At 41.3% G+C, this 16105-nt stretch overlaps 1 protein-coding gene across 6 annotated transcripts in view; it reads left to right on the forward strand.

Moving 5' to 3' along the window:
* map4k2 (mitogen-activated protein kinase kinase kinase kinase 2) overlaps positions 1–16105 on the forward strand; it is a 56313-nt gene that overhangs the window by 24705 nt on the left and 15503 nt on the right. For 3 of the 6 annotated variants that reach the window (XR_003676076.1, XR_003676077.1, XM_028474278.1), the window contains exons 9-22: positions 1680–1811; positions 2043–2105; positions 2746–2827; positions 3392–3502; positions 3578–3656; positions 6960–7018; positions 7116–7165; positions 9752–9790; positions 10179–10209; positions 10746–10902; positions 11592–11767; positions 11966–12007; positions 12235–12319; positions 15713–15792. Coding sequence is in view for 1 of the 6 variants with exons in the window: in XM_028474278.1 (XP_028330079.1) it covers positions 1680–1811; positions 2043–2105; positions 2746–2827; positions 3392–3502; positions 3578–3656; positions 6960–7018; positions 7116–7165; positions 9752–9790; positions 10179–10209; positions 10746–10902; positions 11592–11767; positions 11966–12007; positions 12235–12319; positions 15713–15792 (1186 nt within the window). In the remaining 5 variants the exon portion in view is untranslated. The remainder of the gene's footprint in view (positions 1–1679; positions 1812–2042; positions 2106–2745; positions 2828–3391; positions 3503–3577; positions 3657–6959; positions 7019–7115; positions 7166–9751; positions 9791–10178; positions 10210–10745; positions 10903–11591; positions 11768–11965; positions 12008–12234; positions 12320–15712; positions 15793–16105) is intronic. The other 3 variants (XR_003676078.1, XR_003676079.1, XR_003676080.1) reach the window with 2 other exon arrangements.

Below are 16105 nucleotides of genomic sequence, written 5' to 3' on the forward strand. Positions count from 1 at the left end.
GACTTTTGCAAAAGTGTTCATCAGATTGGGGGTGGAGTCCATGGATGGAGTTACCAGCGGAGGGGAGGGTATTTTCTTCCCCCGATTGCACTTGTGATGTCACAAATGTAGAACATTTGAAACCGAGCATTTTTTTCTGTGTTGTAAGACTTACACAGACCACAATCAAATGACTGGATGGATTTATTTCACCTTTTTTTCCATAATATGTCCCTTTGAAGGCTTGCAGTGTGAACGTAGCCTTATTTACGGGCAGGAAGCAGGCTTGTAACCAGAGGGTCATCAGTTTGCATTCACTGTGGGCCATTGAGTAAATTTCAAAAGGTCATCATCCCAAATGAGAACCTGTGCCACAATGGTTAAATAAAGATGAAATAAAGTAATATTTTGACTGAGTTACTTTTGCTTGTATTGGAGTTGTTTTTGACAAGGAGTATCTGTACTTTGACTCAAGCAATGAATTTGAGCTCTACCTCACCAGTAATCCATCTTCTACCCTCCCTTCCCCCATCCCTTACAGACTGTATCACTGAAGTTAAATCATGGTTAAATCATAATCTCCTAAAACTCGACAACTCCTCCGTCTCCCCCTCCCCACAGGTTAAGAGTCTGGGTGTCATCCTCGACAGCACTCTATCCTTTAAATCTCACATCAATAATATCCCCTGGTCCGCATATTTCCACCTCCGTAACATGAATCGCCTCCGCCCCTTCACTAACTCCACTGGCTTCCCATTCAATTCCGCATCCACTTCTAGATCCTTCTGTTAACTTTTATGATCATCCACCACACTGGCCTCCCTTACCTGGCTGATCTCATCCACGTCCAAACTCCATCTCGCTCCCTCAGATTCTCTTCCTCCATTCATCTGTCCACTCCCCCAGCCCACCTTACCATCATGGGGAGCAGAGCTTTCAGCCGCTCTGCTCCCCGACTCTAGAACTCACTACCTCTGGATCTCAGTAACATGGACTCATTCTCACAATTCAAAAGCGGACTCAATAGCCACTTATTCACAACAGCATTTCCCACCTGCCCCCCCCCCCCACTCTGTGCTTCACTTTTACTGTTGTTTTTATACTGTTTTAGCTTACATTTTATTGTGGTTTTATACTCTGCTGTTGTGGTTTTATCATGTACTGTTAAGTGACCTTGGGTGACCTGAAAGGCACTGATGTTCAGATAAAATGTGTTATTATTATTATTTAAGTTTGTCCACCATCTGTCATCACTATATTTTGTTTCAAAACTGTACTTGAAAATAAAAGGTATTTTTACTCACCTAATGTCTGACTAACTAAAAATCATCCCTAACCTATCAGTTAACAACGCCTGATGGAAAGGTTTCTAAAGTCAACAATTACTCTAATTCTGACTGTAAATATCAGTTACAGGCTGATGTTTCCCTCCACTCTCCCTTCTGGGCGACCACAGATCAAGTGGTAGAGGGGGTTGTCTTCTAAGCAAGAGGTTGGGGGTTTGATCCCAGTCTATACTGGTCTATATGTTGAAGTGTCCTTGGGCAAGACACTGAATGCTAAGTTGCTCCCAGGGGTTGACCAGTGCCTTGCATGGCAGCTCAGTCCCATTGGTTGTGTGAATGCATGAATGAGACTTCAGTGTGGAAATAAAGCGCTAAAAAAATCCAGTCCATTTTTCATTTACCATTTCTGTCCAGGATGGCTCCAGAGGTGGCTGCAGTAGAAAAAAAGGGTGGCTACAACCATCTGTGTGACATCTGGGCTGTAGGAATCACAGCAATTGAGCTGGCTGAACTCCAGCCGCCCATGTTTGACCTCCATCCAATGAGGTGAATCCCCACACATTGCATGCAGGGCTCATGATGGAGAGATAGTCTTATCAGACACAGTCTGTTAGAGCACAGAAACAGGTTACAAAGTTATTTTTACAATATAAACTGTTGTGTGTGTGAACGGCGTGAAGCTCGAATAACAAATGGATTTGTCACACCAACAGGTCATCATACTCACACAAAAACACACCAATATTGCCAGCTCATTGGTATTGTAAACTTTTTCAGGGCACTAATGTTGATGTCCAAGAGCAGTTTCCAACCTCCAAGATTAAAGGACAAATCAAAGTGGTGAGTCTCTTTGTACTACAATAATCTTGATCACATCTGCTTAGAGTGCTTTCACACTTGTTAGTCCGGTAGACTGGTTCCATTGGGCCCAAAAGTTGTTACATAGTTGTGATTCTCAACTAGTTTGGTTTTTCCAAAGGAACCAACTACTATGAATGAGCTATGAAAATTGCAAATATTTTGGAATTTTTGTGGGTGCTCGACAGTTGAGCACTAATGTCCTCATCTGCCCATATTTCTATGAGGCACAGTACCTCCTCTGTCGACCACGTTTGTCCCAGATTCATCTCTAGTTAGTACTAAACCAAACTCGTGTAAAGAAATGAATTTCGCGCTTCCCCAATTACACTGCTCGGTGTGCTACGGAAGCCTTCGTAGACCAAAAAGGCTACTACATAACAACGCTGAGCCGAACCGAGGCTGGTCAGCTTTCTCACCATATGCAAGCCGCACTGAACTCCGCTTGGAACCGTACCGAGACTACCTCGGTCTCGGCCTTTAGTTTCAACCAAATCAAATTGGTCCACTTTCACACCAGCCCAAACGAACCGAGTTTGCAGGTGCGCTAAACTCAGACCAGATGGAACTGGTATGAAAGCATCCTAAGTTTCATGCATTCCCTCTGTGTGTCTTGTTGTAGGTCTGCTGCTTTCCAAAGCTTTGTGAAAATGGCTCTTATTAAAAGCCCTCGTAAACGGCCCTCAGCTGAGACACTGCTCCAGGTACCCTGAACTACTGAATGTCAATGATACGTTTTTGAGTTGTTTGTCTTTATTAGTACAAAGTAGCTGCGTCCTGATTATGAGTGCAATTTTCCTGTATTACATGCTTTCAGTTGCTCTGCTCCCAAACTCTGAAACTCTCTCTGGACATTAGAAACATTGATATCTTACCCCTTTTCAAATCCAGATTCAAAACCCATGTCTTCCAATCAGCCCACTCTCCTACATTGATTTTTTTTCTTCATCTTCTTTGTATTATTCTGTTTTTATTGTAAAGTGTCCTTGAAATTTGAAATAAAGTGAATTAATAATAATAATAATAATAATAATAATAATTTTATTAACTGTTATCTCTTCTATCACACAGAAAATTGTGCACATTTTCATATCTACAGTAGCACATCCAGGAGTAAGCTATGTTATCCGTCAAGGACATGATTATTGACTATTTAGATTTTAGTGAAGTTTAAGTGTTTCACATAATTATTTTACAATCCTTTGTAAACACTGACAGATAATAATTAAAAAAAAAAAAAAAAATGATATTTTAACTTTTCTCTTCAGCATCCGTTTGTGACCCAGCTACTGACCCGGAACCTGGTCATTGAGCTGTTGGACATTGCCAGCAACCCAGAGCTCCACAGCACACACAGCCTGGATGACAACGAGCTGGAGGTCAGCCCTTTATGGGGGAAAAAGAACAGAGAGGAGAAACTCAGCTTTCCTGGAATACTAACGTTGTGTTGACAGGTTGGGGAAGCAGCTCCAGACAAGATCCAGTCAGCAGGGAAACACCTGCCTGTGGAGAGGACGCTGTCTGAGGAACAATGTGAGGACACACACACGCACACACAAGTGTGTATGTACTGTATGTTGTGTTCATTGGCAACACTATGGGCCCTTTACTACAAAGCTAGATAAATATATCATTAGCAGCCTTCACTAAACCAAAGATTTAGAATCCCAGAGCAGCTGTTCTACAAAGTAAATTAAGCCAGGTGATTACAACCTGGCTGCATGTGGTCTCATTAAATATGATTTAAAAGCTCTTTTTAAGACACTCAAAGACACTTTACAGACAAGCTAAAAATAAAAACAAGTGATGCAATGTTAAAAACATAGAAATATAAATCAGGAAAAAATAACAAAAGTAAAAAAAGGGAATAAAGGACATGTTTGTGGATGGTTATACATTTAGGGCCGTATTCTCTGGTCTGGGGCCTCATTTATAAATGCAGCGTACGTACAAAAGAAAGCGTACACCACACAGAAGCAAAGTTTAGGATTTATAAAAATAAGCAAGATAATGTGCGCACCTCCACGGCAGCTCTAACCCTGTCGCACGCACAAAATCATGTGAAATGGGAAACTCCGACGCCAGGAGAAAGATTAAATTGATGACAGCTCTGTGAAATTAATAGAAATTGTGTGAAATAATCAAACACATTGAACATTTCACCACACATATTATTTGAAGGATGCAGTTGCAAAAACGGAGGAAGAAAAAATTATACTGATGCCCACAGGGAGTGAGTGACGTGCACGCACTTACAAATACAGTTTTATATTATTATTAATAATAATAATAATAATAATAATAATGATTGTAATCAAAATCACATTTATAAATCGTAAAAAAAAGATTTGTACGCACTTCCTGGTTTTTAGCGTACGCCAGCTGAAGTGTGCTTACCTAGGGACACTTTTATAAATGAGGTCCCTGGACTTCATGGGCGTGTCTGTTTACATGTCAATCATGGCCGACAGCTTCCTGGCAGTGCTGGCGTTGGTGGGGTGTCGGGGCACTTGGGGGCATGCATCCATCAGTCTGTGGGTGGTGGGATTTCTTTGTTTGGGTGGGGGGTGAGTGCTGTACCCCTGCAGGCGGCGTTGTGTCATGTGGCCTTGGGAAACTGTGTTGGCCCAGGTGCTGGAATTGGGTGGGCCCTTCTGGGCAGTTATAAGTTAGTAACAAGTCAAGGATGTTGCCAACTTTGTGAGTGGAAGGAGAAGAAGCCAGTTTGAGGTCAAAAGAGGAGCATCAGATAGTCATTTGTCTGTGTATTGTCAAGGTGAATGTTAATGTCTCTCATGACAATCAGTGGTGTGCCATCATCAAGAATGATAAAGCCATCCAGGTTACCCCCCGGTGAACTGTATATAACCACAATATATGCTTTGGTGGGTGCAGTAATCTTTAAAGCATGATATTCAAGCGCTGTATTTTTGCCCAGAGGACAGAGTTTGGTGAAAGTCCAACTGTCTGGAATTAGCACCTCCTCATCCAGCAGAGCGAGGTGTGTGGCTTAGGGCTATGGAAACAGAGAGTGCAACTGGTGTAGCTGTGTTTAGTGGGTGGATCCATTTTCAGTCAGTTGATCTGAATATCTGAGAGTTTCATTGTTGAACTGATGAATTCCGACTTATTGACTGCATTCTGACAGTTACGAAGACCAAAGGTAACAAAGGGCGGGCTGGGACCAATTTTCTGGAGCGCGGACAGGTTCTTCAGATTTCTGATTAATGGACTGTGCTTCAGTTCCTGTTGCCAAAGGTGACAGGGATATGTGGGAGGCACATGGTGTGTTAGACTTAATGGATAGTGAATATAGTGGCCAGACAGCCTGTCATTGCCCGATCCCGTTAGATCCCGGAAGCTAAGCAGGTCTGGGCCTGGTTAGGTGCCACAGTGGGGGACAGTCACCCCAGTGGTAGCTATCATTGTGTCTTTGGGCAAGACACTTTACCCACATTGCCTAGTATGAATGTAGTTGGTGGTGGTCGGAAGGGCCAATGGCGCACTATGGCAGCCTTCTCTGTCAGTCTGTCAGGGCAGCTGTGGCTACAATAGTAGCTTACAATCACTAAGTGTGGAGTGAAAGAATAATCCCTTAATTCTGTAAAAAAAGTGTGATATAAAATTGATGCATTATTATTATGAATAGACAGACGTTAGCGGCAGCCAGTGTCCTAGCTGGGTTGCCTCGCGCAAGTAGACTCAGAGGTCTTTATAATGTGGTTTTTATCCTATGTGGTCTTACACTCCAGTGCAGCCTGTGCTGTTATATACAGTACCTGAGAGAGTTTCAGCTATATAGAACATGACTGATTACGCCCAGCTGAACCATCCCTGTCGGATTTTCCTTGGCCAATCAACAGAAGGTGTTACCCGCATCCAATGACCTTGCCTATTGTTGCAGAGAGAGACTGATTTGGTCTCAATGCATATAATTTGACATGTCAATAAATCATAATAAACAAAGTAAGGAGCCAGATTGAAGCATCATGTGTTTTTATGGCCGTGCTCTTGACAGAAGAGAAGTGTGTTCAAACATACTGTACGTTAGCTGTGCTTGCTACAGAGTTCCTTCTTGTCTCCGTCACAATGAGTAAAATATTCTGCGCTGTAATGGCCATAATATGAGTGTGAACAAAAGCCCCTCATTCAGCCTGTGACTGCTGCCCTCAGCCCATAAGGCGTCCTTACATGTGGGCCGAGGGCTGCGTCATGGGATGGCACTGAGAACATGCCTGCTGTGGGACACACACAGTGGGACTTTATGCATTCACTCGAGTGACTTCACACTGCAGAGCTTCTACTGGGCCTTTTGTGTTCTTAGTGATTGTGATGTGGCTGGAGGACCTTACACTTTTCTCACTATTCTTTTAAAATCAAGTTGTTGATAACCTCAGCTTCCCTTTCATACAGTGTGTAACCTTAAATAGCTGCTGCTCTAACAGTGTAGTTATTAAATTTCTGATTTTATAAACCTGGTGTTGTCGGGGGGTCTCAGTAGTTCATTAATCCAAAGTTGGCTGTTGCGTGATACACTGGAACTGGAAGTTGGCACCAGACCTGTCTCTAGATCAGAGGTTCTGACTCTGGAATCGACTTTCAGCAAGTGTCGATTCAAAGAAAAAGAAAATTGTTCCCACGTGTACAAATATATATTTTTTTCTGCAACCCTTTTTGGCTGCCACCCCATGACACAGAACATATGTTTAGAAAACCACTGTCGGTTTAAAGACTGCTGCACAGAGTGCAGATGTGTCAAATCATGCTCTGGAATGTGTGCATCAGCTGTATAATAAATGTCATTCTGATAAAGTTCTGCATCTGCTCTGTTTACAGTTGACCAAGTGAAGTTTAAGCCACCACTGAGGAAAGTCACAGAGCCATACCCAGGCATGGTAATAAAGTTTGGTATTAATGCTTCAGAGCCTGAAGGCAGATAGCACGCCTTGGAATGGATGAGTGTGTAACATATTTGTATGACTGCATGTACAGAGCTCGTATGATGATGACTGGAGCCTCTCAGAGGATGAAGACAACTCTCCGTAAGATCTCACTCATTTTCTTACTCCCATACCACTTGTTGGGAGGTTTTTTTCTTCTACTAAGATCTCACTGCTCTCAGAGGTGTAAATAATGTAAAGTGTAACAGTGATACAAAGGTACAAATCAAATGCACTCACTGCTGTATGAAACTGTTACAGTATAACTAAACCCTGACTTTTTGGTTGACGTGCACTTGGCTGAATTTTCAAAAAAATACATTGATTGTGGGCATTTCTCCTGGAGCAGTTAAGACACACCCAGTCAGTCTCAGACAGCAGCCTCCACCCCGTATTCAACGCTACCTTAATTAACAAAAAAAAACACAGGTGCTCACAGCTGGGCTGTGCACACAAGACTAGGGCTACGTCCGAATAGTCCCTCCTATCTCCTTTCTCATCCACTGTTCCTTAACCCCATGGATAAAGCCACAGGGTTAAGGAAAGGTGTTAGGAGAGGAGATAGGAAAAGGCGTTTGTTTTGACAATCAGACACACTTCCACTAGGTGACGTAATAATCTGACACTGCGAAGGTTAATGACGTCTGCCGGGGTGAAAAAACTACAAATTTCCGAAAATGGACTAAAAGCACATTTATAACACTTTCTGCTGATATAATCTCAAAAATGACACGGTTTGAATGTAAATCAAAGAAAAAGAGGCTACCAGGCTACGAGGAACAAAAGAGAAACTAAAGGAACATCACATTGAACATGGTTGCTGTCACTCACCTTCCACTCACTACTATGAATTATGTTGAATAAAACAACATGTGGATAAAAATGTCTCTGGGAGAAGGAACAGTGAATAGTAAAGGAGATAGGAGGGAATATTTGGACGCAGCTTAGTACAAACACACACACACACACACACACACACACAATCCCGACGCGATATTCACACACGTCTCTTGGAAACTAGCCACTGCTTGAAGAATTAAAAAATCTGTTGAGTTGTATCGGTGAGATCACATTATAGTTGGAAGAGGTTCATACATGGTGTTATGGGAGGCCATTTAGGAGAAAACACAGTGAAAATGAAAGTCAGATTTTTTTTCACATTGATAAAGCTCATATATATATATATATACATATTTTTTTTCCACAATGAAAATGCATGTCTGATTTTTGTTTTCCCCACATTGAAAAAAAAAAAACACAGATGTGTTTAATAGCTCAACTATGGTAATTAAAAACAAAACTAAAAACTTGCGTAAGTGTGCCACTGGTTAAATAGGTCACCATTTAAAGAACAACGTCAGCCCAGCACCAAACCACACACATGCAGACACGGTTTAATGTCAGCAAAGGACGAGATGCTGAAAATAACGAATATAAAGAAAGGAAAAGATGAAAAATGCCAAGAAGAAAACAGTTAACATTAACAGCAACACCTACGGAGAATGTGAAGAAGGCTTTCCTGTTTTTAACTTGAACACTTTTTTTATTTACATGAGAGAAAAAGCCACATATTTCAATTAAAATTTTGTTAAATTATTTATAATAACTGTGGGAGCTCAGGTTATTTTTACCCTCTTTGGCTGCAGATCAGGTGATAAACCATCAGTCTCACTATTTTTACATCACCTGTAAAATCCAACGGTTATTGACGTGGCCGCATGGCTCCACCTTGCCGTAGCATTGGTGTTGTACCTCGTCAATCTCAAGTTGTCATAGCAGTTGCCTTTTGTGGATGTAGGAACACTGAGTTGTTGGCGTGTGTTTGGACTGTGGGTTTCGTAGTAACCATTTCTCCCATATCCTTTGCATGTAGCCCCTCTGACTAGGGTTACTGGAGTAGTAGCATTCCAACAGAGCCCTGTTATCGCATCTCGCCCATTTCAGTCTTGTTTCAGTCGCCCATTTTTCATCAGGGTGCTCTGGTTCCCCAGCACCCGACGCAGACCTTGTTTGGCCAGGCGACGTCTGAGCCGACATGTCATTCATTTCATTGTATGAGGTAGGCAGTAGCGTGAAGGGTCTTGCCCAAGGACCCACATTGGCAGATGGTATATTGCTCATTTTCCCCAGCAGGGATTCGAACCAGGGACCTCCTGTGCTTCTTTATTGTGTAGGCAGTGTATCTGAATGTGTTTCAAACAAGATCAATGTACAAGTGCGTCATCTAATGTGTAAACCCATGGTTTTGGTTGTTGTTTCACATTTATAATGTGCATTCTTTCATTTTCACTGTGTTTTCTCCTAAATTTCCCCCCATATGGTGAGTCTTGGCCTTTCTTGTATGTGTATGTGAAATATCGTTTTATACGTCTTACTGATGTTTTTTTAAAGCATTGTTTCTGTAACCACATCAGTGAATCTAAAAACTTTACTAATTTCCCCCCTTTTCTAAAGGCACTATGACTTTACAATAATGAGTGGTATGAACTCCTGGCTTAAGCTGCGTAACTGAGCACAGTGTTAAATGGGCTGATAAGGAAGCCATAAATATCTGTTGGCACTTAAATCAACCTTGTGAACCCTGGGGGCTCCAGAAATTGACAGAAGTGGAGCCCTGGTTCCTTCCCTCCCATTGTTATTGGCCATTCAGGCCTGGAGCCACATAAACACTAGGTCTTCCTGTTGCAGGAGCCTGTTGGAATGTGTGGAACAAGCTCTGAAGCTGAGGTAGGCCTTGTTCTTGTACTCCTTCCTCGCTTACCAGCAGTGTTCTCCCATCACTTCATTTCCAATGCTTGCAGTAGTTTTAATTTGAACAGCAAATGAATGCTTCAGTGTTTGACATGATCAGTGGCTTTGTGTTCAGTCACTGTTGCTACTCCGAGAGCTGGATGCTGACTCTTTCCAGCACAAACCAACTGCCCAACTACTACACAGCTTTTTGGGCTGATTGTCTGCTACCCCTCAGAGATGTGTTTGTGTTGCATTGTACACTCCCCCCCCTCCCACACCTTCAGTGTCTTACATGGCATCAAGCTTGTTGCCATGGTGTTGGAATCTTTCCAGAGGTGATTTTTTTTACACTCTGATATGGTTTCATTTTCATATTTTTCAGCCTAACTATTAAGAGGGCGCCATCTGCTGAGGTAAGTGTCAACTACACTTTGGATATTATATGGGTTGAAGATACATTTTAGTTTAGGATGTCCCGATCCGATCACGTGATCGGAAATCGGGCCCGATCACGTGGTTTCAGACTCGATCGGAATCGGACAAATTTTTATATTAGATTAGATTATATTATATTATTTAATGTTGCACTAAAGTCTAAAGTGATTATTTTTTAAACGTATTGCTTGATTGATTACGCTACGTCACAGAAGTGCTCTGTTTAGGGTTGAATGGTAAAATAAGGTGAATAAAATAAATAAGGGACATCCTGGATCTGTTTTTTTGCTCTTCTTTATTTTTTTTAATGTATCATAGAAGTATCGGATCGGGACTCGGTATCGGCCAATTCTCAAAATCAAAGGACTCGGACAAAAAAAACCTGATCGGGACATCCCTAATTTTAGTTATAGTTGCTTTTCATCCAGTTATATATCTTTCATACATGCTCATCAGGATTTTGTCACTGGTGCTTGTTCGGAGCAAATACGCGGCTGTTTTGCTGTGATTTCAGGGAGGCAAGAGGAGCGATTTCTTCAGTCCGTCCACAGCTTCCCTGCCAACCTTTAGCTCTTTCACTCCCACCACAGAGGAACAAGACCTGACCCTGAGACCCAGCTGCACATTGGGTGCCAACTCTACTGTCACACCTGAATCCACCTCGAACTCAGGTACAGAAGTATAGCAGGCCATACATTTGGTACCTGGGCCTTCAGTGTGGAGTTAACTGACTTAATCCACCTTTTAATAACGTCACTGTGACGTCACAATTACTAGCATTACATCTTGACTGTGAGCAGGTGTGTTGCTCTCCACGTGAGCTCCTAGGGGGAATGGCCCTTTTTTAAAATCCCTTCTGGTATACACCGTGGTCGGCACATTACGTTAGGTTATCTAGATAGAATACAGTATTGCACACTGAAATGTCATATAATCATGCACACAACTTCATATTGAGTATTATCTTGTATTTTGTTAATACCCTACTTTCCCAGCATCAGTACGAGGGGCTTAATTTTTTTTTTTAAATGGTTTTAGTCTTTAAAGTTTCCTATTAACAAGGCACTGCTAATGCAGGATTTGTCTGTTGGGGAACATGTTTTGGTGCATTAAGAATCTCTCTTCACTTTCCATGACAACATTGAAAGCTTGTTTGCTGTGTCTCTCTTTTGTGGTTTCCTTAGTTTTTTTTCTCCTTACAATGCAAACAATTATTATTAACATTAACACATTTTGAAACAGCAATCATTTTACAAGTTAAAAGTTTTTATGACATATTTAGGGGAGGTAGCCTGATGCCTTTACACCCGTCTCTATATAGGGCTCTGTTTAACTTTCCTGTATTATTTTTCTCCTTAAGTCTTGGCGAGGTGTTCAGCCGCACAAGACATCCGACAGCGCTGCAGTGATCCGTATCTGTCTGTGGGAGACGTTCTACCTGCTGAGAAGCACGATCTCACCACTGTTTCCTGTTTGAAAAGAGATACATTGCTATCGCCCGAATGGAGCACCTTGCGAAAAAAGACTGAGGACTCAGTGAGTTCAAGACATTCCTCATCCTTAGATGTGATTTTCTAACCTAATAACGTTCTAATGATTTGGTTTTTGAAAGTGTCTGTCTGTAGAATGACAAATCTTGCAACCAAACTACTGTAGGTGTTAATTTGGGATGATTACATTACAGCTCTGATTACCCATCATTTTTTTGTTATTTGTAACTTTTGGACTTTCTAGAGGGCTGATTGTCATGGACTTCCTCCTACCCCCCAAGTCCATGTAAGTGTGACATCTAACTGCATGGGACCTACAGAATAACAGCACTGCTATCATCACTAACCTGACAGGCTTCCTTTAAGTCCTGCTGACAAGTCCCATCATAATCCCAGTCTGAACAGGCAGGAATATTAAGAAACACCAGCACAAAATGTTTTGTTTCAACATTTACTTCTGGTTATTGATATATGGTCACTGTAACCGAGTCAGTTGCTCTGTTGGTGGTACAGATGGGTGCCTGCTTCTCTAAAGTCTTCAACGGTTGTCCTCTTAAGATCCACTGTGCAGTAACTTGGATCTTTCCCCAGTCAAGAGGTAAGAAACAGGATCTCCAAGGGCCTGCACTACGAAACTGGATGAGCATCTCCGTTAGTGGGCTTCACCTCACCAAACATTCTCTGTCAGAGAGCCCCTGTCCTATGATGCAGGATATAAACACGTTCACTTAAGACAGGTGCTTTCAGCCAAGCTACGTGTGCGCTCCTGTGACAGGGGTGAAAGATTGCAGACCAATCACAGAGAAACTGTGTAGAGCAATTTTAGATAAATGTATAACTCTCTGAGGGCCAAATTTAGCGAATGAAAGCTAAAGTACATTTTTTTATTGTTGTTTTTTTTAAAAAAATCTTTGTTCCAGCCTTACTTTAAAGCTAAAAGTTATTTGTTGAATTGGTAAAGGGTCATGATGAATGTATTTAGAGAGTTACTCGTGCTTGGTATATATATATATATATATAGGTCTTCCACTAATAAATACTCACATACACTGTATAGACAAGAAATAACATTTCATTCAAAAGACTGATTCCAAGACGTGCTTTTTAAATTTAAATGAGGTTTTATGTGGGACCTGCAGTAATATTGGAACACACACACGCGCACACACACGCACACACACACGCACACACACACACACACACACACACACACACACACACACACACACACACACACACACACACACACACACACACACACACACACACACACACACACACACACACACACACACACACACACACACACACAATGGGCAGGTCATTATCTAAGACAACTGACTGGTCAGGAGGCGGGACTTTTGTCATCGCTCAGTTCTTATCCACTTCATAACCTGTCCCAACCACGTTAGGTGTTCCACCTGTTACCACGGTGATTTAGCCCAGTAAGACATTAGCAAGTGTCGTAGTACAGGAGACACCAAATAAATCCCTGAAGTTAGCGCGATAAGAGGAAATCTTTAGCAATGTCAACGCTACAGTAAAGCTCCGCCCCTGAGCGACCTGAGCTAGAACACAGCAGAGACATCAGCTCATCGCTCCTATTAGTACGTGCAGCAGAGTAAAGTTACTCAATCCTTCATTAAGTTGTTCACAGAGTAACGCTGACTCATACTAAGACAAGTTTTATATTACGGTGAAACGAGTAAAACCTGCAATGAATGACCTTTGTGTTGATTAAAATGGGTGTTTTATTTTCTATGCCTCTGTGGTGGATGGAGGTGGTACTGAGGTGAGCATCTCCCTCTGCACTGGTGGATCTCCACCTCTTATGCCGTAGACATCTTCTGATGGTCTTGACTACATTTAACCAGTGCTGCCCTGATCCTCTGAGAGCAGCAACTCTAATCCAAGCAGCGCGTTTTGTAGCTTAAGCCTTGTATGAGGCGTCCTGCCGCTACAACTACTGCCGTCCATCGCTTTTTAACCGTATCATCAGAGGTGTAAACTGTAATATCATACTCAAGTAGAAGTAGGGATGTCCCGATACTTTTCCATTTCCGATATGATTGATGATGATATGATATTCTTGAATAAAAAAGTAATAATTACTTATTTTGTAGTGTGGAATGTTAGAAAAGGCTTGATCAAGTGATGTTACTCAAACAGAGAACAATAGTCAGCAACAGTAGGTATGAGAAAAACTGAGCCATTTATTATTAAGCAATTGGTTACATACATTTTATTCTTCAAAATAATATCTACAGTATTCTACAATTGAATAAAATAAATAAAAAATGAATTGGGAAAAAAAACAGCAAAAAACAGTTTATCCGGAAATTTTAATCCGATATTCGTTTTCAGACTAATATCGGATCAATATCCGATATCGATATCGGATCGGGACACCCCTAAGTAGAAGTACTGTCACTTGATTGAAATTGAACTCAAGTACGTCATAAATAGATTACTGAAGTACAACTAAAAAGTAGCTCAATTGAATAGTATCCAAAGTAATGCGCAGAACAACTGGAATGAACTTAAAGCAGAATTAAGTGTTCACAAAGAAGAGGAATTAGTTAATTCGGAATTAAAATTGGAATAAGTGTTTACAAGGTCAGTTTAAAAAGGGATTACCTCTTGTTCTGCTTTAAAGAATAATTAAAGCTCCCATGTAAACGTGGCCACACGGACTTATTACACACACGGACCTCGGCAAACGGAACAGGCTACAGTACATCGATGCTGCGGGGCATGAAGCACCAGAGCTTCACTAATGATGTGCGGATCATTATAAAGTCAATTTTTCAATCCACGTGCTGTATATTGGGGATAAAGCAGCTTTGTTGGAATGCTCCGTCCAAAGTCACACCCCCACAAACTTGAACACGCATTTGACAATTATTATTATTATTATATTAAATCCCCCCGAAAACAAAACAAAAAAATGAGCAATCCAACTGAAAGACAGCAACCTTTGCATCACTCTTGTGGCGCTTCTTATTTGTGCTCAATTTTTCCAGGATTGTTGTTACGTGGTACCGTAGGTGTCCATGCAGGAGAAGGAAAGGACAGCGGGTGGCGTGGACAGGACAAGACATGAAGGCATCCGATTAGTTCTTTTCTTTTGGACCTAATAGCATTTGGTTTAATAAAAAGTGATTTTTAACCAGATTGTGGACTCCACCTTTAATATTACAACACAAGGACCAGGCAGCAAATAACTGAACGATTAACATAAATGTAAGGAAGTGCACTGAGGAAGCTCTGCCGTAATAAAGGCAAACTAACTGAACTGTTGTCCATTTATTATTATGGAGAGTGGGTAATGGTGGCCTAGTGGTTAAGGAAGTGGGCTTGTAATCAGTGGGACACCTATTTGAACCTCACCCAGGCCATCACTGTGGGATGTTGAGCAAGTCCCTTAACCCCCAACTGCTCCCCAGGGATGGGTCTAATTCAGAGAACAAAATTTAAATAAAGGTGATTTAATTTAATCTCACAAATGTATGCATTGACAGAGTCAGCAATTTCCTGCCAGTATTCCTTCCTGGCAACAGTGTTGGTTTTGGCCTGGATTATGGATTAGAATTTTTAACATTTTTAAGAGTAATTGCCTGTTCCTGCATGGTGACACATGCTGCTCTGCAGAGTTTCTCAGTTTGCGATTGGTCACACGCTGCAAACTACACCTCTTTTATGTGAGCGCACACTGATCCAGATTGGAAATCACTGGCTTAAATTTAGCAGTTGATAATCAGCTGCTCGTTACAGCTGATCTTGATCGCTTATTTCTGGTTTGGTCAAGCCAGCTAACGGAAAGTTGTCTCCAATATGTTCATTCAGCTTCATAGTGTGGGGGGAGAGTCCACTCACTCACTCACTCAGACCCTGCTTTTCTTAAAAAAAAAATCTGTTTAGTTTGAGAGGGATTAGTGTCTATTCATTTGACCTGTATAATGGAATGTGTCTTATTACATTTTCCTTTTAGATCAGTATCTTATTCTTGGGGCAGAGGAAGGCGTCTACACTCTGAATCTCAATGAACTTCATGAGGACACATTAGAGAAGGTAAGATTAAAATGTGTTTTCTTAAGTAGTCATTATCTGATAAGAACAGCACTCTCAAGAAATAAATCATTTGAAGATTTAAAATGACAATTGGGTTTGAATGAGAAAGACTTTGGACATTTTTACAAATTAGAAATTGCCTGCAGAAAATTTCCAAGCTAAATACATCCTTCCCTGCTGAGGTATTTCTTCAATCCAAATTTTAAAAAATTAAATCACTGCCACATTCAGTGGGCTTCTTCTATAATTTTTGGATGGAAGAAGTAAATAACAGATTTACAGATACATTTTGAATAGAAAGAATGGGCCACAT

Source organism: Gouania willdenowi, chromosome 18, assembly GCF_900634775.1.
Source record: "Gouania willdenowi chromosome 18, fGouWil2.1, whole genome shotgun sequence".
Taxonomy (NCBI): Eukaryota; Metazoa; Chordata; class Actinopteri; order Blenniiformes; family Gobiesocidae; genus Gouania; species Gouania willdenowi.